This window comes from Cyrtonyx montezumae, unplaced genomic scaffold, assembly GCF_038088225.1.
Source record: "Cyrtonyx montezumae isolate F1298 unplaced genomic scaffold, pur_monq_1.0 scaffold_21, whole genome shotgun sequence".
In the NCBI taxonomy this organism is placed as follows: Eukaryota; Metazoa; Chordata; class Aves; order Galliformes; family Odontophoridae; genus Cyrtonyx; species Cyrtonyx montezumae.
The window spans coordinates 929,025-952,112 of NW_027071948.1; the positions used below are offsets into that span (position 1 = coordinate 929,025).

Below are 23,088 nucleotides of genomic sequence, written 5' to 3' on the forward strand. Positions count from 1 at the left end.
GTGCTCTGTGCACTTTTTGAGGGCTGTCTGCTCATCAGCACTGGTTTGTGGGACTGGAACTTCTTAAGGTTGGCTGGAGGGCAGCAAAAAGCACCTTGGATGAGTGCTGTTGTGTTTAGAGCTGTGCAGCTCCATCCGTAAGTGTCACCATCCCGTGTAGATGCCATGGTTTTATGATTTGCATCCAGCCATGGGTTGGTTGGGCAGAGCATCCCGTGTAGGGCATCCAGCCATACGTGTAATGTAGAATCCAACCTGTCCTAGTTGTTCTGAGCTGAGATTTTTCAGTCCTTGCACGGTTATTTCCTCCCAGCCGTGCTTAATTTTATGGGACTTGAGTTTCTTGTGGTTAAACCTGCACACACAGACACAATTGCTGTGTATAGTTGTGCAAACATTATTTTTTTGCATAATTTAGTGTTTGTGGGGCCTTTGTAACAACCTTGATATCCCCATTGGCTGCAGGGACACCTGTTAGACCCTCAGTCTCTATAAACCAGCCAAAAATCTCTTCTGACTGCCAACAGGTGTTTCTAGTTTGGTGTGTGAGCACACGTTGACCTCCTTTCTGTCCCCCTCCCTGAATAAAATCTCATCTGGAAGTCCTCCACCCAGCACCAGAGCAGCACGCAGCCCTGCTGTGGGTGCCAAGAAGCCCATGCGTGTTAAAACAGGGGTTTTCTTTTTATTTTTTGTGGGATTTAAATGGCTTGCTTAGATGTGGATGGAGCTCCAAACCAACTCCTGGCTCTCATGTGCCGGAGTCGTTGGTGATGGAGGTCAGTGCTGCTGTTCCACGGCCCTAATCTGATTGTGTGAGATCAAAGGGCCCTATAGTGCTGTCTGCACTAATAAGGGAGCAGTGGGAGCTGGGTTCCCGTGCTGTGCCAGCAATGCAGCGTGCAGTGGATGAAGGGGGAGAGTGGGCCTCAAGAATCCAGGGGGTGTTGTGCCATTCCTCACACACCGCTGTGTCTGTTAGCTGATGGGTGCCAGGTACATGCAATCAGGGGATCCCTCTTTTCACAGCTGCACGTCGTCCATCCCATCCTCTGCTCTATGTTTTCATCAAGAGAAGACTGAATTCTCACAGCCTGCTGCCATGTCAGCCCTGGTAGGGCTTCTCTTGAACTGGGAAATCACGGGTGCGTGCATCCCGACCCAACCACATGTGGAAATGTCAAATAGCACCACCTTTGGCTTTTTAATCTAAATCTGCGAGTATAATAAGAAACAAGCAGTGATGACCCCATGGTTAGAGATAAAGGAAGCGTGTATAAATGTCTTCTGTGCCTTGGCAAGAAACTTGCTGAGGACGACACAAAACGTGCTCATTAAACGGCCTTTCAGCAGCGTTGCTTTTTGTTTTCAGCTGGTGCATCCCACCATTAATTGCCTACCACCAATGATGGTACAAACAAGCTGTGATTTGTTATTGTAACCTTTCTGTGCCTTTCTCTGGGTTTTTGCTCTTGACACCTATTATCCATCTGGGAACAGAAGCAGCTTTTTGTTGTGAAATCTAAATAATGAGATCAGTAATCAGTGGTCTTACAGAGACAATCTCGTACTATAAATGCTACTCCAGCTCTTGAGAGCTCTACCAAGTGCTTCCCCCCTCGGATACTTTGTAGTATTGACCTTAATTATATTGAGACAAAGCGATGGGGAGAAAGATTATTATTTCCCAGGAACTCTCCAGTTCTCCAGGACAGAATGTCTGCTGCCATTGTGCATTAGGAGCTGAGTGAGCAGCCTCCAGAAGAGCTACAATTGGCATTAGTGCTGCATGTGAGCCTGAGTTTGCCAAGTGCCTGGAAGGACTGTGGCTCTGACCTGTCACAGCACAGTGTTCTGCTTCTGAGCCTTCTTTTCCTTGAGCATGTAATCCTCTCTGTGGTATTTCATCGCTCCTGACTCTGTTCCAGTCGCAGAGTGGATGTTTGCTGGCAGCCAACGCCGCTGACCTTTGGAAGATGCTCGGTGGAGGATTCCTGCTGAACAGAGCGTGGCTGCTGTCGCTCCTCACTCGTGTGAGTTAGCTGAAATCCCCGAGTGGCAGAACAGCTCTTCCAGGGCCTAGAGCCTTTGTGTCTAACTTTAAAAACATTGTCCTCTGTCATTGCTGCTCCTGAAAATGTGCTGTCAAGCCTTGGCTGCCCAGCGGAGCGCTCTGTGCCAGGCTGTTATCGCTGTCCATTCAATGCCACAAGTCACATTCTGAGCTCTTGATCCTTAAGCCATCCTGCCAACGAGGCCGAGGATGGAGGAGCTCAGTGCAAGCACCTGGGAGATGTGTGGGTTGGTGGGGTGAGCTCCTTGTGGGTTCTGTTATGTCTCTGATTTTTGAATTGGCCAAAGGAGGGGTGCTCAGCAGATAGGCTTCGAGTGGATTGACAGTTGAATTTGCTTTATTCATGCTTGTCTGTAATAACACCTTGACAAATCACTCCCGTGTGTGCCTAGGGCAGTGCTGAGAGCTGGTGGCTCAGGTTGCTGCGTTGTCTTCAAGCATAAATTGTGGGGCCTGTGTTGTTAGCACTGTTAGAGGCTACACAGAGATGTATGAGCCCTCTATCAGACCACGTCCTCCTTCTGGAGAAAGACCAGAGCTGATGACTGAGAACTCAGGGAAGAGAGCTCAGGTCTTAATAGGCATCATCATCTTAACAGGCCATAGAGTGGGGAGGAAAAGACCCCATCAAACACTGCTGTGTTTGTTGGGCTCCCCGGGGGAAGCCACAGCATGCTGCCAAGCACACTACGTTTTTATGTTGCATCCATTATATTAAAGTGTCAAAGAAGAATTCTCTCCATTACAGAGAAGTATTTATAGACTGAGAGGAAAAGCCAAACCTTACGGCACAGCTCAGAGGCTCTGCTGCTCTTGCTGTTGACACATGGACTGTTTTTTCCCCGCTTTGAAGATCCATCCCGTGCAGGCATCCTTTGTCTGAGGTCCTGGAGAGCTGTGTGTCCTGGGATCAGGAGCACTCTGTGCTTTGTTTATGGCTCTTTCGGGGGGAAGGAAGTCTCATAACGCTTTGATAAATCCAAGCTCTCACGTTTCTGACAGTGTTGTTTGCAGAGTGTAACTTCTTTATACAAAACATGAAGGGAGGAGGCTATGCAGAGTCTCCTCTCTCTCTGTTCTTGCAGGGAAGCTTACAGCATGGGGCAGCAGCTCGGGCTGTGTCCATCTGAAGGATTGCTGCACGTGTCACCTGGCAGTGTGCAGCAGCTCCCAGCAGGACCGGCCGTGTGAGTGCTGCCAGCTCTTTGATGGAAGCAGGAAGGACTCTAACGGATGGAGTCACTTCCCAGTTGGTTTAAAGCACGGGCTGATGTTTCAGAAGCAGTCAGGGAGTGCTGAGCCCAGACTAGGCGTGTCAGCCCGGGTTGATGAGGATAAAGAGTGTGGAAGTGATCAATTAGGGGCTAACGAGATGAGTCTTTTTCCATGAAGCCCTTTGCACGGATGGAGGCAGCTGTTAGCAGGATTCCTTATGACCCTCGTGAAGTGTTTGTTGGTAGGATTACCCCCGGAGCCATCTGCTGCCCGCTCCCACTGCCGGCAGAGGGCGGCGGTGTCCCGGCCGTGTCCCCGCGGCAGAATACGGCCCGCGATGGGAGCAGATGGGAGCAGGGAGCTCCATCAGCGCTCGGTGAGCTCAGGAAACACAAGATCTGTCTGCAGTAGCAGGAGGAAATGTACAGAGTGCGGTATGGCTGAAGCACATGCTTTTGGCTGCAGCTCATCGCTCTCCCATCCGGCGTGATGCCTTAGATGCATTGTCTCCATTTTTCTACTTTCTTTTGAGAAGGAAATGCTTCTCAAGCACAAATACATGCATAGAGCACCTTGCTTAGTGCCAGATGTCGAGAGCTTGCCAGCAGCTGATACATCTTTCTGCAATCTCCCCATATATTTCACATGTCTGACTGAAATGCAGCACTTCCTAACTTTGACCTTGGTCTGGATGTGGAAAATAAAAGGTGGCCAAACCTCGGTGCAGTTCCTGCTGCTGTTCTGGGTGTGGGCTCCAGCCCAGCCCAGCCCAGCCCTGCTCCTCGTGCTCTGCTGGCTGTGGGGGGCTGGGATTGAGGGCAGCTGGCTGACGAGCAGCAGCATGCACAGCCCGTTCTGTGGGACTAATCAAAGCAGCTATCGTGTCTGTTGGTGAGGTGTGAAAATGCTCGGATGGAAAGCATCTCCAGTGCTTGCTAAGAGCTTCCATATGGGGTTTGGGGTGAGAGTGCTGCTTCGTTCAGAAGAGAAGTCTGGGGCAAAGCAGGGTGTCCGTGCAGGACACCCTGACCCCACCACACTGCTTTGTTATTGCCCAGGGATGGACTTTCAGATGATGATGCTGACTGAAGGTGACAGAAGGAGCTCAGCAGCAACATCTGTCCTATTAAATAGCTGTTTGTTTTCCATCCCATCACATGAAATGAATTTACTAATTGTCTTCTGCTTAAATTACTGCTAATTACATTACCACGTGCTTAGCCTGGATCCTTGCCTGATGCTGCCCCTTTTGGGACCATCGTGGCTCCGTGGTGGCCTTTACACTTATTGCAGCTTTGACTGGCTTAGCAGAAGTCCAAAGGAATTCCAAACCATGAACAAAACTTACTGACAAACTGGGAAAGAGCTGTGGATACCGGTCTGGACATCAGAAAACTCTGTGGAGGAATGTCCCTTCCTTGCCAATTTGGTACATTTGTCATGTTTTGTTGAAAATAACAGAAGTATTTCCTGGCTCCGTCCCACTGCAGAGATGTGTGAACTGAACAGCTCTGCCCTTATCTTCGCCAAGCTGAAATATTTTTGGTTCCCCCCGAGCTCCCTGGGAGGGGATTAACTCCTCGGCTGATTAAGGACGTCGGGGTTTTGGTGGAAACAAACAGCCCTTTGTTCCCCCCCCCCTTGTATTGTTTTTAGGGGAGGCCCCACCAGGACCCTCTTAGCAGAAGTGCTGGTGGTGTTTGACCAAATCCAGGCCTGGGATGGGCAGTGCAGGGCCTGGTGTGCCCGCTGGATGCGACCACAGAGATGTCCCCATGTGGCACCTCGGAGCTGCAGGGCCAGCAGTGCCCAGTGGGCACCCCCAGGATGAGGGCCCCCTCGGTCTGACCCACAAAGCAGCAGCAGCATTTGGCTCTGCGCTCTGTTTTCACTTCTGAGCTAGCAGTATTATATTTAGAAAGCAAATCCTCCGTGGATTTATTCCGTCCTGGGCTTCTCTGCTGATGAGGAAAGGAGCCAAGCAGCTCCCGTGCCCATCTGGGAGCTGGCTGACGAGCTCACTTCATGCCAGCACCGAGTCCCTTCGTGGCACCAGCTCCCATCTGTGTTCACTCAGTCTGAACCCGAGCTAGTGAGCTGCAGTGAATGCGTTCTGCGTGGTCCGAGCTCTCGGCTGGTTCACCATTCCCAGGGCCGTGCTGATTCAGGTGCCCGTAGAGCATCGCTGCTTTGTTGGCTGTGGCTCGTGGCTGCGAGGTCTGCTCGAGCTCTTCTGATTTTATCTGTAGCAGAAGAGCCTCCTGAAGTGGCTCGGGTGGGTGATGTTTTTTGGTTTGTTGGCTTTGCTTTTTTTTTATACAGGAAACAAACTGGGTTTCTGTTTCACACCAATCTTGGAGGTTCAACCTCTGCGCCGTCTCCTCGAGCTGCTGTTGTGTGATGTTTTCTGATACGGACACGGAGGCTGCAGGAGCCTTTCCTAAATCCACACCAGATCAGATTGAAGCCCCATCCTGGTGATGGGAGCTCATGGTTGCAGTGGCATTAAGTCATTTCTCATCCTGGGCTATCACCCCAAGCTTTATTCCTTTGATGTTCACATTCTCTCTTTGGCCATTTCGGTGTAGAACGGTCAGAAGAAATGTGGTTCAGGGTCTGGGTGGTTCTGGGTGAGATTCATCGACCCATGTCTGTGTGTGGAGTGAACCTCAGCCCTTAGCACACTGATGGACTACAAATTCTTCACCTTTACTTTGCTTGGGCTCTTGCAAGGATGTAGTAGGGCCAAGACTGGATGAGAAGGCAATTCCATGGGAACAGCCCGGGCACTGCGTACAGAGCTCCTCTGGTGCTGGTGGTCCCCCAGCCAGGATGCCAGCGCGACCTGCTGCTGCTGGCAGCGTGCTGCCATATCCAAACCACCCCCTCGTACTTCATCAGCTGCAGTAAATGAGGTGAGGAGGAAGCTCGGGCTGGCTCAGACCTGGCCAAGCATAACTGATGTCATACGTTTCTGTTCAAGCCTGAGGAGCTCTCGGTACACTCGGTATGAGCCGTCCAACAAAGCCTTGCATGGCTTTTTTAGCAGCAGTAATAAGAAATGTGAGATGGAATGAGTTTGTCACATCATTTGTTGAGCAGCAGCAGCTCCGATAGCGATTCTGTCAGCGGGATGTAAACGGGGAGCCCTGCCTGCCCAGGAGGGGTCCCCAGGCTCTGCAGGGGGGGGAATGACCCTCTGGTTTGTGTTTGCTGGAGGGGGCACTCCCAAGGAGAGGGTGGGGGCAGCAATGACAAGCTGTGACATCCTGGGGAGGGGGGGGGGGGGGGTTGCTGGGCCCAGCACTGGGTGCTCCACGGTGCGCTGGGAGCTGTGTGTGTTTGGGCTGCTGGGGGCTGGACCCCCCACCCTTCCAGCAGCCCCCAGTGCTTTTCTTCCAGGACTCAGCTCCCCTCCGTGCTTCAGGACTTTCTGTGGAATGCTTTTCCTTGCAGCCTCAACCACAGCTTTTAATTTGGAATTTCGCTGCAGCCAAATAAGACTTCTAAAAGCGACAGCCCCCCCCTCCACCCCAGCTCAGCCCCACGAGCTCATTGTTTCAAACCATTCCAGGAGCTCAAGGAGCCTTCTGAGTTCGCCTCTGGAAAACGCAATGAGCTATTCTTGCTAATGAAAAGGAGTAAAGTAAGATCCTAGGATCCTCGGTGTGGATCTCCCTGCAGAGCGGCTCCTTGGCTGAGCTTGGCTGTGTCGGTGAAGACTTTTTAGCTTCCAGGAAGGTGCAGGGAGGCTTTGCACGTGCCGGCAGGTTGATGGAGGTGCGGGGCTCGGGGCTGATTGCCTAACAGGGGACACCTGAGCTGGGGGGAGGGAGCAAAATCAGCCCTTTGGGGGGTGGGGTACAGCACAGGGGTTGGGCTGGGGGCTGCCTGCCGGGTACCCGCGTCCATTCCTCCATCCTCCTGTCCGTGCAGGCTGCCTCCCGCCCCGGCTCTCCGCCAGCCCCGCGTTTCCCATCGCGAGGATTGCGGGGTCCCGGCAGTGGGGGGGGGCGGTGCTTCCCGGGGCGGCTCTCACCTGCGGGGGGGGCGGAGCGGAGCGCTCCCCGCACGCTGCGCCTTTGCGGGCTTTTTTTTTCCTGTTACTTTGCTTTTTCTTTTGTTTATTATTTTTTATTTTTATTTTATATTTTCATTTTGGCTCCCGCAGCCCGACGCCGTTCCTCCCTTAACTCGCTGCAGGAGCGCACTTTGTTCGGTCGTTTCGGTTTTCATTTTTCTTTTTTTTTTTTTTTCGGTCCATCCGTTTCGCCTCTTTAACTTCCCAGCATGGGGCAGGAGCACTTTCGGATGCTGCTGTGGTGCTTTGGCTTTTTGGGCGGCATTCCCGGTGCTGCCGGCAGTCACTACCGTTTCCCGTGGAGGAGCTGCTATCCTTGCTACCTGGGGCGTGCGGGATACGGCGTTGGCCACGCCGAGATGCGACCAGGTACGTGATTTCTGGCTGAGGAAGGGGAAGAACTGAGAGGTTTCTCTCTGTTGGTTGCTGTGTGGTTCCGTGGCTTGGTTAAACACGCTGGGATGTATTTGAGTATTTGTGTGATGGTCAGTGGGGGTCAGTAACTTCTGTCTCCTCATCTCTGCGTGCTCAGCTTGGCTGCAGGTGCTGGAAATAACGGAGAGGACGTGAAGTCTGCTGAGGGCTTTGGATATTTGTGAGCGGTGTGGGTGTGAAGGAATGTTATCTTATGGATAGATAATCCCAATAGATAACCGACCCAAGCTGTCTGACATGGAAGTGATATCAGTGCATGCGTGAGATGTGGCAGAACTCTGGAAATGGGGAGTTGTTATTGTGTGGAGGTCAGAGCACAGAATCACAGAGCTCACAGTGCAGTGGGTGCTCCCATCCCTGACTGTGTTGGTTCGTGTGGTTCCTCCCTGGTGCTCAAGCTTTGCGTTGGGTACGGACTTCTGCTCCCTAAAGCAAAGAGAGCCCGATGAGCTGCTGCAGGGGCATCTCGTGGGCAGCCTCCTTGTGCAAACAGGGGATGAAGAGGTGCTTTGTGTAATGGCAGTGTGCGTATAATTGGAGTCTTGAGTGCTTTAAAATCTGTTCTGTGTACACACAGCGCTCGGTTGGATCCCTGTGTTTGCATCGAGTGGCTAATTGCAGTGCTGGGGATTATGTCCTCGTGCAGCCAACCTGTGAAGGAGAGATCATTACTCTCTGCTGGGGTTTTATGTGAAATCATGGCACCTGGAGGCCCCTATTCCTTTGCTGCTCCTACGAAGTGCAGCAGAACCCAGCACAGCTGTGTGCTCTCCTTTTGTTCTATGGCTGTGAGTGCCTTTGGCAGTGCCCCCTGGTTTGGACACCAAGGATGGTGCCATGCTGCCTGCATTCCCTGCCACGTGCTGCTCGTACAGCCCCTGTGTGGGGTTATATTCTGTCCCAGTGGCAGAGAAATGGGATAAAGTGAAGCTGAGAAGAAGGGTTTGAGCAGACGAGCGTGGCAGTAAGCTGGGAGCTGGCTGCTGGCTTGTTGTTACGTGCACCTCTGTTCCACCTTGAGTAATGCCCAATTATCAGCACCATCAGGAGACTGAAACGTGAGCGTGGCTCATAAGGGAAAGCTGTGCTTGAAGGTGAAGTGAGGACAGAGAAGGTGTTGGAGGTAAAGTAGCTGCTGGTCCCTGTACACTGCATCTGACTGCTGTCAGAGCATCTGCTCCTGAAATGCCCTTGGAGACTTCTGCTGCTGAGGTTGGTGCAGGAGTTGTGCCTGGATGAGAACTGAGCACCTCTGCTCTGCATAGGAGTGGCTGCCATGGAAGTCCAGCAGGCCTGGAGCAGCCCTGTGGAGCTCAGGTTTGGGGTTTTTCCCCCCCCATCACAGCCTGGTATAGGAGTGTGTCCTGATCCTGAGCACCCCAGGGTGGCTGGGCTGTATCTTTCCAGCCTCACTGCTTGGTGAAACTGCTGGAAGCAGCTCTAATGAAGTGGTACTGAAAAGATAAAGTAGCTGAATCCCACACGGGCTCATCTTGATGGATTTTAATTAACCATTTCCCTGTCCTGCTCAGTAATCAGGCTAATTGCCGCAGGGGTTAAAGCCTGGTTAGCTGCAGAGCCAACCCTCGCAGCTATCAGCTGCCTCTGCCTGCAGCTGGGATTCCTCTCCTCAGCCTCTTGCAGGAGATAACTGCCTCTGAACAAAGCTCTGTCGTTTGCAGAGCTGCTGATGCTGCTCTCCTTCCCCTCACACGGAGCTGTTGCTCGGGATCAACCTCAGAGCTGTGTGTGGCACTGCAGCCCCTGCACTCTGCCCATGTGAGGCTGCAGCCCTTCCCATCATCCCACAGCCACTGTGTGGGGTCAGGAGGAGTGATCCCATTAGGGGACACTGTGCAGAGCATCATCTGCTGCTCTGCTGTGCCCATGTCCACGTGGATGGCAGCGTGAGCTCCTGTTTCCTTACGCAGCCAGGGGTTTTCCTAACCCTGTGCTGATTTTTGCCTCCAGCACTTTCTGTGTTGGGTTTTGGCACTGCTTTGGGGCATTTTGGCCATGCCATTCCCCTACCAGTGCTGGCTGGCACTGTGCTGTGCTCCCAGCAGGGCTGCTCACTGCCTGCTCAGGGGAGAAATGTGCGTGCTTCTTATTTCCCTTCCTTGGCACATTAATTCCAACCAGATCGTGTCAGTTCTCCACTAAGAAAATCACCCCAGCATGTCATGGAGCACTGCCATTGCTGTGCTCCTTGTGCCAATGCATTGTGACCCACGAGGGTGCACAGACCCTGTCCTCGTTGCACTCAGTGCCATTGCTTTTTGGGTTAGGGTTGAAGGGAAGTGGCAGAATGCTCCCTGAAATTCAGACCAGAGAGCTTTGTTACCCCACGTGAAAGTTACCCAGACCTCAGTTTTTGTGACCTTGAGCAAACTCAGAATGGGAAATGTTGGTCCCCAAAAGAATGAAGGGGAATTCCACTCCTGCACTGACTCTTTCCATCACACGTTGGATCTCCTTTGAGCTTTACACTTCTTCTCAGCTCTGGAATTGAATCCTAGCATTTAAAGGCAATGTAAGAGCTGTGAAAATCTGGCCAGCATTTGGCAGAGGGATTTTCTGGCACGATGAATGTCTTTTGTTTGAGGGCATGCTGACTGAACAATAGGATCAGACACGTGGAGCTCTGCTGGCCAAGTGGGTTGCTCAGGCTCACGCTGGTTGGGGCTGGGAGCTGTGGTTGGGATGCTCACCTTTGGGCACTAATGCTGCCCCTGCAGCTCTCCGTTTGCTTTGCATCCTTCCTCCTCCCTCCTGCCCTCGCTGTTCAGGTCACAGGCTGACTGCCCATGGTCTGGATGGTGGATCTACCTTCAACAGAGAGCAGGGGAACGCAGAACGTTAGCGAGCCCGCGTCCTTCAGGGCGGGTGGCTCTTGGAAGGGCTGCAGCCATGTGCTCATTGGTGACATGGTGGTGTGCCTCCATCTGGGAGAGGGGACTGCTGGAAGTTGAGCAAGAGGAAGGATGGTTTACCCTGGTTGACAAACAAGATGCATTTTTTTCTGATTGCATGCTCGTCCTTGAAATCTCTTAAGTCGTTTGGCTGCTTAAACCTGATGGAAATAGCAACGCTGTTCCTGAGGCGCTCATTCCTCGGATCTGGAGTCACTCAGCAGAGGATAAATAATTCTGACTTCGGATACTGCCATGCCCACTTCTCTGACGTTCTTTTCCTTCTGCAGATGTTGATGAGTGCCAGGTTCACAACGGGGGCTGCCAGCACAGATGTGTGAACACCCTTGGGTCCTATTACTGTGAGTGCAAGCTGGGCTTTCGCCTGCACTCGGATGGCAGAACCTGCATTGGTAAGTCATAGATTCTTGTTTCCTGGGAGTGCCCAATTCTTCATAGCCCTCCTCGCAGAGTGGTTGATGTTGGCTTACACTCCTGCATCGTGGTCTCTTTCTCAGTGATAGGATGAGAGGGAATGGCCATAAATTGCTCGGGGGGCAGCTTGGCTTGGATGTAATGAAGCATTTCTTCTCCAGAGCAGTGGAGAAGCTTTGAAACAGGCTGTCCTGGGAGGTGGTGGAGTCTCCCTCCGTGGAGATGTTCGATGTGTGGACATAGCACTAGGGCACGTGGTGTGGTGGGCACAGTGGGAGTGGGTTAGGGTTGGGCTGGCTGGCATGGCTCCTTTGGAACAGCAGAGCTGCACTGAACACTGATGGCTTTTGTTCTTGACACTTTTGCAATAGAAATACACATCTATGTGTGTATGTGCCCTGCTGTCAGCACAGCTCAGTGCGGCCCATTAGGGCAGTGGTGCTGAGGGATGGAAGTAAACATCTTTTTCCTGTAAAAGCTCAGAAGAGGTCCGTGGATCAGCAGTTATTCCCCTGCCCAATGCTCAGCATCGTGCAGGGAAGGCTGCAGGGCTGGCTCGTGCCTTGCCCCTTCATAGTCAGTGTTATGGATGGTAAAGCAAGGTGTAATGCAGGGGGTAAACCAGCACAATCTTTCTGAAATTCCCCGGGCACCTCTAAAAGCAGGTTGTTAGGGGTGTGCTGTGGGTCTGCTCAGCACTTTTGGTTGTGCACAGTGTGAGGTCTTGCACTGCCTTTGTTGTTCCATCATAGCAAATCTCTGATGAGTTCAGTACAGAAAGGAGGGGAGGAAAAGGGAGCTGACATTTCCGCTGAAAGTGAAATAGAGCAAAAAGAGCCATTGGACGTCCTGAGATCACCCCTCTTTATCAGAACCACATGGCAGGAGGCAGTGAGCTGACATCTCGGGGCCTTCTCTGTGGTTCCAGCATGGAGGAGAGACTCCAGGGCCAAAGCGAGGGGTTTGATCTGAGCTTGTTGCTTGTGTTGGCCAGCAGAAGGGGGGGGATGGTCTGCATTAAGACAGCGTGGCCCTGGAAATGGACTGAGGTTGGAATAAATTGGGCTGGGATTACGTGGTGGAGCCCTTTTTTTTGTATTAAGAGCATTCAGATGAAGAAATCTTGAATTTAGCAGGGGTTGATATCGTGCCGTAAGGGTCTGTGTGGGCTTGGTGTATGTGGTGGGATCCTGCTGGGATGGGAAGGCAAGGTGGTGTGGATGGGACTGGGTGCCTCCATCCTGCAGTGCATGCACCTCCATGCCACCCAATGTCCTGGGTGCAGGTCCAGCACAGCTCTGCAGCTGCAGGGCTGGCCTCAGTGCTCTGCTTGCAGACGATGAAACCTCATCTGTGGAAAATCTGTCTGAGCTCTAATCACAAAAAGCTGCGTGATGCACAGGATGACACTGGGTTTGGCAGCTGCGTCGCAGAAAAGCTGAGCTACGGAGAGCATCTGGGAATGGAAATATTTTTAGAGCGGCTCTGTAAACAAAGAAAGAAAAGGAGCAGTAATTAGAACAAGAGCTGTGGGCTGCACTGTGCCAGGAGCCAGCTGGGAGACCCCGAGCACATGGAACAGCACCCAGAGCACTGTCAGCGCGTTTCGTTTGTTGTGCCTCGCTGTTCCTGCTCTGAAATGGGGTTTGTTCCTCTTGCAGCAAAACCAAACGCCCTGGCCCATGCACTGTGCTGCTCTCTGCTCGTCCCCATGTGCCACGTACAGCACGAGTGTGCTGGCAGGGCTGTGCTGCTGCTCCCCGTTACCCGTGGTGCCACGTGGAGCATGCAGGCTCTCACTCACTGCCTGCAAGCCAGGAGCACGAGGCCCCAGTGGGGTCACTGGGCTCTTAACACATCCCTAAAGACAACCTAAGGGAAATGGTGATGCCCACCCTCACAGCATCTCCATCAGCATCCTCTGCAAAGTCGTGTTGTGGAGAAGAATCTGAACTTTGGGTTTTTCCACTCTACAAACTTGTCTTCCGAAAGTATGCAGAGAAGGCAGTTATTCAGGCTGTGAACTCATGGGATCGCTGCATCCTGGGAGGTTATTTTAGACATTTAGATGCGTTGGCTGGTTATAGATTGGCCAAACATTTTTCCCATAAGGAGGAATATTTTGGCAAGCTTCAGCAGTGTTTTACTTCTTTTATTAAAGGAAAAAAAAAAGGCACTCTGAGCACAGCTCCATTATTTATGGATGTTTTTGAATGTGCATTATTAAACACTTCAATAAAGCAGGAATGTTTGCTGACCACCCACCTCTGCCCTGTAATTCTGACCCATAGCTCTGCAGTCACCTCAGATATTCTGTTGTCTCCTTCCAAATGCATTACAGGAGGCGATGTCAGCAAAGTAATGTGGGCTGATAGCTCTCACTCCAGCCCTGCACTGTGTATGGCCGTGTTCTGACCCTACGGAGTCGTATTTGTTCACCACGCTGTCTGTTTGGTCACTTAAAGGCATGCAAAGGGAGGCTAGCTGTTTGATAACACAGACAGAGGGCTGTATGCATCTGACCTAAAAGCAATGCAAGCGTGAAGCTGACCCTTCATTTAATCTGTCAGACTCCATAGGATCTGATCCTTGCATGTGACACTCTCCATCAGTGCCCACAGTGTCCCTCTGCAGGGCTGTAGCTTCGCTGTGGGCCCCTAAGCTTCCTTATAGGGTTTCTCAGAGGTGGGACTTGGAATCCTCCTGCAGAGCAAAGAATGGGTCAGTGGAGAAACCCCATTGGTGACAGAAACCAGGTGCAAGAGACCGAGCAGAGCTGGGAGGTTCATAGGGAGGATGTGATGCAGTTCCTTGTAGGGTCACCTCCCCCTGTATAGGTGCTGGTGCTGCACTCAGGTTGACATGAAGCTGCTGTTCCTGCGCTGCTGCAGCACTTATGGCTGCAAGGTATGCCCATCTCCAGCAGCACTTCACCCCCTGGTACCCATTATCCTGCAGAGCAGTCTGGGATTATAAAAGCGAACGAAACTGCTATTTTAAAGCTAGTTAATCACAGTAAGATTCCAAAGAGCGGGGGGAAAAAAGAGAAGGGAATCCACATCTTTGGCCCTAAGACGTTTTTTCAGCTGTAACCTAGACAAGCCCTCTGTTTTCTGCCTGTTCGAAATCCTCTGGGAAACTCTTCTCCTTGAACGCTCCCAGAAGAGCGGACGGTGCCCGCGTGGCCTCGCCCCGTGTAATTGCTGTCTTTTGCACGGCTTGGAGCCAGGGACCTAATTTCCCGTGTTATTTTGTGACAATAACATTGGAGCATGCCTGAGTGCAGCTCTCTGAGCAGCAATTAAGTGGAATTAGCAGCAGTGTTGCACTTGCACCGTCTGAGCGAAGCTGGGAGGATTTGAGCGCTGCCGTAGCAACGGCTCGAGGCTCTCCCACCTTGGGAACTGAAATAGCTCTTCAACTTAAAGCCCTCAGACGGCGCTTTCGGGTGATGGTCCTTGTGCTTTTCCCCCTCCCCAGCGCTGAACTCGTGTGCAGTGAACAACGGTGGCTGTGAGCACGACTGCGTGCAGCTGACACCGAACCAGCACCGGTGCCGCTGCCGCCGGCGCTACCGACTGCGGGAGGACGGCCAGCACTGTGCCCGTGAGTGCTGGGCAGTGGGGGGAGGGATGGCAGCCCCACATCTGGGCCCCCGTGGGTCACTGCTGCTTCTCTCACCCCCAGCGAGGAGCCCCTGTGCTGAGAGGAACGGGGGCTGCATGCAGCTCTGCCGCGATGTCCAGGGAGCTGCACGCTGCCGGTGCCACCCTGGCTACGGGCTGGGCCCTGATGGCAGAGCCTGCCAAGGTGAGCTCCTGCAGGGGTGAGCAGCGTCGCTTTGGGAATTGATGGGGTCAACTTTTTCTCGGTGCTGTTTCCCATTTGCAGATGTGGATGAGTGCTCGGTCGGCCTGGCCGCGTGTGCGCATCGCTGCCTGAACACCCACGGCTCCTTCGTGTGTGCCTGCAAGCCGGGCTATGAGCTGGGCGAGGATGGCAGGCAGTGCTACCGTGAGTGCTGCGGTGGGATGGGGGTCTGTGGGGCAGAAGAGGGGAACAAAGGGGGGTGAGGGGGGTCCTGGGTACCGCCTGCTGAGAGCAGGCTGAGTCACAGCAGGCTCCGTGGGCAGTGGTCGGGGCTGTTTGCTTTTGCCACCGAGGGATCTCATCCTCATCTTCCAAGTCACCGTTGCACCAATTCAGGTGGTTTACGTGGAGCATTTGGCTCCAAATGGACCCAGTCCTGCTCCTGGGGACTGCAGTGGATGCGTTTGATCAGCTGTAGGTCTGTAACCGAAGGAGGAATTGAGCTAATGATCACATCTGCTCCCGTCAGGAAGAGAAACAAACACAGTTCTGTGCAAGAGTGAGCCAGCTTGCCGTGTGTCTTTGCTCTGAAGCAAAGCAGCTCAGAGCAGTGCAAAGAGCTGTGTGCCATTCAGGAGCCTCTCCTCCTGATGTGGGCATGGCTGATCTCACACGGTGTGCTCTGCTAAGCAAAATCCTGCAGCTCAGCTTTCGTAGCATCCACCTCCACCTGCTGGGGACGAGCAGGTCCTGCCAGCAAGGTCCTTCCCTGCAAAGCCCTGGCTGAGCACACACACGTTGGCAGGGAAGGGGAAGCCATGCATGTTTTGAAATCTGGAAGTTAGCTTTCCACCGTGGCATGGCTTTTGTTTTCTGCATGCACAGACCCCTGGGGAGCACCGAGCTCCTCTTCTTTCATCTTTCTTGAGCCCGAATGCACCAAAACCTCAAGAATGTTCATGTAGGCGGCAAGTATTTTTCTGAGGTTCAGGAGTGACTCAGAGCTCTGTGGTGCTTTAAGCCTAAGGAAGTTTTGTTAGCTAGGCTGGAGTTTACAGTATCTTTGCCAAGCTGTGAAGACGTGTGGCTGCTGTTGATGCTTACCCCTTCCTTTTGGACGTGTCAGTCACTGCCTTTCCTAGCTGCAGGCATCTGGATGCTCAAAGTGCTCCACTGCTCCCATTCCCAGCTGGCATCCGAACAGCTCTGTGCTGGGAAGGCTGAGCCAGCTCTGGTTGGCAGCACATCCTGCAGCTCGTCAGGAATGGGAGCAGCTCTGTCTGCAGCCTGCTTCATCTCAGCCTGACCACGAGCCCGTCCCCGAGGGGCTCCGCGGGGTTATTTTTGTGCAGCCCAGCCCAGCATCTGTCCCCATCCCATCCCTTTGGTGGAGCACTGCTCTGCTCAGCGTGGTGCTGGATGCTGGTGGCGTTCCTTCTGCAGGGATAGAAATGGAGATTGTGAACAGCTGTGGGACCAACAACGGGGGCTGCTCCCACGTGTGCCACCACAGCAGCACCGGCCCCGTCTGCGCCTGTAAGTCGGGCTATGAGCTGCAGGACGACCAGAGGACGTGTGCTGGTAAGGCGAGGATTGCTCCTTGTTCTCACAGAGCTACCCCAAGCCACGAGGGATATGTGTTAGGCAGCACGAGGCAGTGAGCCCTGCAGGCACTGTGCTCTGACACGCAGCACCTTCTGCTTTTATTCAGACATCAATGAATGTGAGGATGGCTCTCACTGCTGCCAGCAGGACTGCTACAACTACCCTGGGGGCTACGAGTGTGCCTGCCACGCCGGGTACCGGCTGCACACCGATGGCTGTGCCTGCTATGGTGAGCAGGGTGTGCACGGCGTGGTCCTCTTGCTGGCGTTGCCATTTGTCCTCACTCCCGTGGGTTAACACCCATCCCTTGGGCCAGTGCAGCTGTGGGGCTTTGAATTCAGTGGCTTCATGTCGGGTTGTCTCAGAATTGCTCCAGGGCTGAGTGCAGCCACAATTTGCACACGTTGTTTCTTCATTTTTGGAGTGAGCATTGCCTGTAATTTCCATCCTGGTGGAGTTGCAGGCAAACACAAGCACCTGTATACAACACAGCTAACTTGGGACAATTAATGATAATCTATTAATAAAGAGAATTAGTTCTGCTTGATGGTCAGCAGCCAGGCACCTCTTCCAGTTGCTCCCAGCTCATTCCAGTTACAGAGCCATGAAATCACTGGAGTGGAAAGTGACCCTTAAAGAGCATGTGGTCCCACTCCCCCGCAGTGAGCAGAGGCTCTCCGTCACTTGAGCAGTCTCCCTCAGCTTTTAGAGCTGGTTGCTTCATGTACCCAGCGAGGAGGGGATGCTGCCTCCTGCTTGCTGCCCCTCTTTGTGTTCTAGATGTGGACGAGTGCTCCTCCAGCAATGGTGGCTGTGAGCACTCATGCCAGAACCAGGCAGGATCCTTCCAGTGTGGCTGTCCCATCGGGTACAAGCTGGGTGAAGACCGCAGGGGCTGCATCCGTAAGTGCTTCGTGCTGAGCACCCTGTGCCCATCCCCCTCCAGCAGAAGCAACCTGCACCGTCAGGAGCATCAGAGTGCCTGCCCTGCTCATCCCTGATGCTTTATGGGCTGTGCAGCCCCTGCCATGCTTAGCCTGATGGTGTGGCTGTTAGCCCTGCAAAGGGAGGGAGCCAGTATCTGTAGCTGACGCGTGCTCATTCCAAAAGGAGACTGAGCTGAAACACATCCCTTAAGTTTTGTTGGGTGAGCAGTTTGCCCCCAAACAAACCAGCAGGTTGGAAAAGGCCACGTGGGAAGGCATGGATCACTGCTGCAGAGGTGTCAGTGGAGAGATGAATGCTGAAGTGGATGCACCAACCTCGTGCTGACATTCTGGTTTCCCTTTGTTATGGCAGAGGTTCTGCCCTGTTCCCTACCTTCGGATGAGCTCTTTTCCGTTTTCTCCCCCTGACTTTGTGCTCTTGGTGGCTGCTCCCCCAGCTGTAGGGGACCCGGTGGAAGCCCTGGATACCCAGCACGCCATCGTCCGCCCCATCCCCCACGTCACCATCCTGCAGGATGAGCTCACCCAGCTCTTCAGCGACGACTACGAAGAGGAGGAGGAAGAGATGGAGGCAAGAGGAGAGCACACGCTTTCAGAAAAATTTGGTGAGCGTTTTGTGGCCGTGGTCCTTTTGCTTGGAAGCCTCCAGGTTGAACTGTGGGTGCTGGGTTTGTGCTTGCTGGACACTCCAGCACCTCAGGCTGTGATGTTGGGGTGGCTGGGTGTAGTCCTGGGGAGGGCATCTCACCACCTCATCTCGTTGCAGTCTGCCTGGAGAACACCTTTGGCCATGACTGCAGCCTGACATGTGAGGACTGCCAGAACGGGGGCACGTGCAATGCAGAGGGGAACGGCTGCGAGTGCCCGGCCGGCTGGAGCGGGCTGCTCTGCAACCAGAGTGAGTGCTGCTCCACGCTGACCCCAGCGCATCTCACTCAGTGCTCAGACACACAGATGTGCACGCTGTTAAATCCGTGTCCTCTGTCTCGCAGCCTGCCCGCCTGGAACCTTTGGCAAGAACTGCAGCCAGCTCTGCCTCTGCCAGAATGGGGGCACCTGTGAGCCCAGCACTGGCAGCTGCCACTGCCCACCCGGCGTGGCTGGGACCCACTGCGAGGACGGTGAGAGCCCCTGGGTGGAGACAGCCAGGAGTTTTCCCTTGCCAGAGCTGTGAGCATTTCTGGCAGGTGTTCCTGATGCACTGCTTTGGAGCCTTCCCTATCTGCTGGTCTTGTTCCCTGTGCAGCTTCTCTCCTGTCTGAGGGTGTTCCTCTCTCCCAAAGAGTTTAGATCTGGGGGATGCAGAAGCAGTGAGACAATGAGGGATTCGGCTGCAGAGGGAGAGTTAGGGTCATATGGAAGCTCCTTCTGGAGGAGGACAATATAAAGGAAGGCAGGAGATAGCTGGAGCTTTTCTTTCTGTAGGAAGGAGGTGGTTGAGGGGTGTAGAGAAAAAACAGGAAGGTGAGATTAAAGCCAGCAGTGCTGTGCTGTGCCAGGTGGCATTTCCTGCCCTGCTGTCACTTGGGGAGGGCTGTGCTGCCCGGCCTGGTGCTGCTGCAGCTTTGTGTTCATTTGTGATGATGTGCTCTGGCTTTGCTACGTGTCTTTCCTGCCAGACACAAAATTACACACCCCAAACACATCCTGCTCACAGAACAATCTCTCACTATCCACCAGGGTGCCCGAAAGGATATTTTGGGAAGCAGTGCAGGAAAAAATGCAACTGTGCCAACCGAGGTCGATGCCATCGGATCTTCGGAGTGTGTCTGTGCGATCCCGGCTTGTACGGGCGGTACTGCCACTTGGGTATGCCTGCACTGTGGGCTGCATGCCTCCATCGGGCAGGGTGCCGTGCCAGGAGGGTCACTGCTGCCCTGCCCTGCCCCTGCAGCGTGCCCCAGGTGGGCGTTTGGCCCCGGCTGCTCCGAGGAGTGCCTCTGTGTGCAGCCCAACACTCAGGACTGTGACAAGCAGGACGGCTCCTGCCACTGCAAGCCCGGCTACCATGGTGTGCACTGCGAGAGCGGTGAGTGTCCTGATGATGGCCCTGGGGGGCTCGGCTCTATCCTGAGGCTCTGAGCCTCTTGTTTGCTTGGTTTAGGAACTGAACGCGCTCTCAGATGCAGTGTTGGGAAGTTTTGCTTGCAGACTCTGTGTGGGGATGCACTCAGCCAATGCTCTCCTTGTCCCCAGAGTGTGAGCCCGGCCGCTATGGGGAGGGCTGCAGGAAGAAGTGCAGCTGCTCTCCGGACACACAGTGTGACCACGTCACCGGGCAGTGCTGGAAGGAGTGTCCCCAGGGCTACCACGGGGAGAACTGTGACCAAGGTGAGGCACACGGGTGGTTGGAAGTGGCTTCCAGTGGACCAACAGCGGGAGCTCAGTGGGAGGCAGGATTCTCATGCACAGAGATCCTCATTTAGAAAAGGAAGACAAGCTCTTGCTGCATCCTGCCCCGTGGGCATCCGTGCTGCTGTAGGTGAAGGTGACAGATATCGATCTGTCTTTTTTCCTCCCTTTGGTACCCTTTTACCTCCCCAGGAGATCAGCACTGCGTTTCCCCTTCGGTTCTTTCTCCCCTGCTGAAGTTCTGTTTGATCCTCAAGTGGCAAATTTTGTACTTGGTGCACATGAGGACTTTAAGTTCTGCCTCTTTATGAACTTCCCAGAGTGATTCCTCTCACTGAGCTCCATGCTCACCCTCCCTGCTTTCCCACTGCTGCCAAATGGGGCAGCTTAGCTTCTGCTCTAACAACCCCAAGCCTGCAAGTGGAAGTGTGGGAGGCTCTCACATCCCATATTGCATCCATTCATCCCAGGAGGGCTTTCCCTCTGCTGCACGAGGCAGTGCTGCAGCAGCACTGCAGCTCCCGGGTGCTCAGCTGAGGATATTTGTTAGAAGGAATAAGAAAGGAGCTGGAGTCTGCGTGGGGGGGGGAGTCACAGGAAATAACACAAATATTTGTACAGAAATAGGAGGCTTTGGGCTGTTGTTGGGACCTGGGAATGATTAAAGGATGAAGAACAACATCTGCCATCAATTAGCACAGAGCAGGAATAACAAAAACTCCACTGTGTCACTTGAAATTTACGAGCTAGGGCGCTTTTTCCTGTGCTAATTGTGTGTGCTGGTGCACGTGTATCTGCCAGGGCCTTGTGTGTTTCTGGGGGCTCAGAGGGGTCTGCAGGAGCTCGGGACTGCCTGCAGCTCCATGACCCGTAGCTCTCACTGCTGTTTGCATGCAGAGTGCCCGGCGGGGCGGTTCGGGGCCGGCTGCTTGCTGCTCTGCTCCTGTGGTGGAGCTCCCTGTGATGCAGTCAGCGGGCAGTGCGTGTGTGCACCGGGATGGACGGGGCACGACTGTGCCCAAGGTGAGCTCTTCTCGTGCCGTGTGACAGCAGTAGGAGCCACTAGCACTGTGCTGATGTGCTGCTCCTTGTAGCTGTGCATACAGTGAGCTGGCCCTGTCCCCGGGGATGCTGCCCTGACCAGCCCCCGGCAGTCTGCATCCCTCGTGCAGCTCCTGCAGGGTGCTCCTGCTGGGAGCACTGCTCCCCAGCAGCAGATGTACATCTTGAATTGACACGAGGGCCCTGGCAGGCTAGTGCTTACTGAGGCTGTCTATAAAACAAACACGCTGATGTTGTCCTTACTGCTAGCAGCGTATTCCCAACAAAAGCATGTGAACTACATGGGATGTGCACTACCATGCACAAGGAATTAGACATCCCACCCTGCCCTTGTGGTTACCAGCTCTCTGCACGGGGGTGTTGCAGCCCCACGTCCCTGTCCCAGGGCACTGAGCCCTCAGGTGTGCTCTCAGGGCTCAGTCCCAAGGGGCTGTGCTACTGCTGCTGGAAGAGGAACCAGCCCAGATCCAACCCCAAGCTGGCAGCTCTCTGTTCTGCGCTGCTTATCAGAGGCACTGAGCTGCCCCTGCTCTCTTTGATTTGCTGCAGCCTGCCCAGAGGGTCGCTGGGGCCTCGGCTGCCAGGAGCTGTGTCCTCAGTGTGCCAACAATGGTAGCTGTGACCCCACCACGGGAGCGTGTGTGTGCCCACCGGGCTTCACCGGCAGCCGCTGCCAGGACGGTGAGCGCTGGGTCATGATGAGTGTTGGGTCATGGTGTTGGGTCCGTGATGATGAGTGTTGGGTCATGGTGTTGGGTCCATGATGATGAGTGTTGGGTCATGGTGTTGGGTCCATGATGATGAGTGTTGGGTCATGGTGTTGGGTCCGTGATGATGAGTGTTGGGTCATGGTGTTGGGTCCATGATGATGAGTGTTGGGTCATGGTGTTGGGTCCATGATGATGAGTGTTGGGTCATGGTGTTGGGTCCGTGATGATGAGTGTTGGGTCATGGTGTTGGGTCCGTGATGATGAGTGTTGGGTCATGGTGTTGGGTCCGTGATGATGAGTGTTGGGTCATGGTGTTGGGTCCGTGATGATGAGTGTTGGGTCATGGTGTTGGGTCCGTGATGATGAGTGTTGGGTCATGGTGTTGGGTCCGTGATGATGAGTGTTGGGTCATGGTGTTGGGTCCATGATGATGAGTGTTGGGTCATGGTGTTGGGTCCATGATGATGAGTGTTGGGTCATGGTGTTGGGTCCGTGATGATGAGTGTTGGGTCATGGTGTTGGGTCCATGATGATGAGTGTTGGGTCATGGTGTTGGGTCCATGATGATGAGTGTTGGGTCATGGTGTTGGGTCCGTGATGATGAGTGTTGGGTCATGGTGTTGGGTCCGTGATGATGAGTGTTGGGTCATGGTGTTGGGTCCGTGATGATGAGTGTTGGGTCATGGTGTTGGGTCCGTGATGATGAGTGTTGGGTCATGGTGTTGGGTCCGTGATGATGAGTGTTGGGTCATGGTGTTGGGTCCGTGATGATGAGTGTTGGGTCATGGTGTTGGGTCCGTGATGATGAGTGTTGGGTCATGGTGTTGGGTCCGTGATGATGAGTGTTGGGTCATGGTGTTGGGTCCGTGATGATGAGTGTTGGGTCATGGTGAATGTTGGATCCGTGGTGGTGAGCACTTGGGTCCATAATGATGAGTGTTGGGTCCATGGTAGTGAATGTTGGGTTCATAATGGTGAGTGTTGGGACCACGATGCTGAGTGCTGTGCCTGTGGCTGTGAGTGCTGTGCCCTGACCTCACTGCAGAGTTGCAGTTTGTGTCCCTGCATTGCAGTGTGCCCACCTGGGTGGTTCGGCCAGGACTGCCAGCAGATCTGCAGCTGTGGCAACGAGGGACATTGCCATCCTGTGACGGGGACGTGCAGCTGTACGTCCGGCTGGACGGGACACGACTGCCGGAGAGGTACAGTGCCTGCACCCATCGTGTGCCACCCCTAGGAGACCCAAGCTGTGCAGTACCAGGCTCCTTTGCCATCCCTGTGCCATGCCTCTGTTGCAGCCTGTGCTGCAGGGCGCTGGGGCCCGGGCTGTGCCAACGTCTGTGAGTGCAGCAGCAGCACTGGGAGCTGTGATGCGGTGACGGGGCAGTGCATCTGTGATCCTGGCTACACGGGCAACCGCTGCGAGGAGCGTGAGTGTGCGCTGCGATGT

At 53.9% G+C, this 23,088-nt stretch overlaps 1 protein-coding gene across 1 annotated transcript in view; it reads left to right on the top strand.

The window, feature by feature from the left end:
- Positions 1-23,088, top strand: part of MEGF6 (multiple EGF like domains 6) — a 31,458-nt gene that overhangs the window by 2,736 nt on the left and 5,634 nt on the right. The window contains exons 4-20 of the mRNA XM_065738265.1: positions 11,008-11,130; positions 14,633-14,758; positions 14,840-14,962; positions 15,044-15,166; positions 16,406-16,543; positions 16,674-16,796; positions 17,348-17,470; positions 17,952-18,119; positions 18,281-18,412; positions 18,507-18,635; positions 19,195-19,323; positions 19,409-19,543; positions 19,711-19,845; positions 20,764-20,889; positions 21,478-21,609; positions 22,712-22,840; positions 22,937-23,068. Coding sequence (XP_065594337.1) covers positions 11,008-11,130; positions 14,633-14,758; positions 14,840-14,962; positions 15,044-15,166; positions 16,406-16,543; positions 16,674-16,796; positions 17,348-17,470; positions 17,952-18,119; positions 18,281-18,412; positions 18,507-18,635; positions 19,195-19,323; positions 19,409-19,543; positions 19,711-19,845; positions 20,764-20,889; positions 21,478-21,609; positions 22,712-22,840; positions 22,937-23,068 — 2,226 coding nt within the window. The remainder of the gene's footprint in view (positions 1-11,007; positions 11,131-14,632; positions 14,759-14,839; positions 14,963-15,043; positions 15,167-16,405; positions 16,544-16,673; positions 16,797-17,347; positions 17,471-17,951; positions 18,120-18,280; positions 18,413-18,506; positions 18,636-19,194; positions 19,324-19,408; positions 19,544-19,710; positions 19,846-20,763; positions 20,890-21,477; positions 21,610-22,711; positions 22,841-22,936; positions 23,069-23,088) is intronic.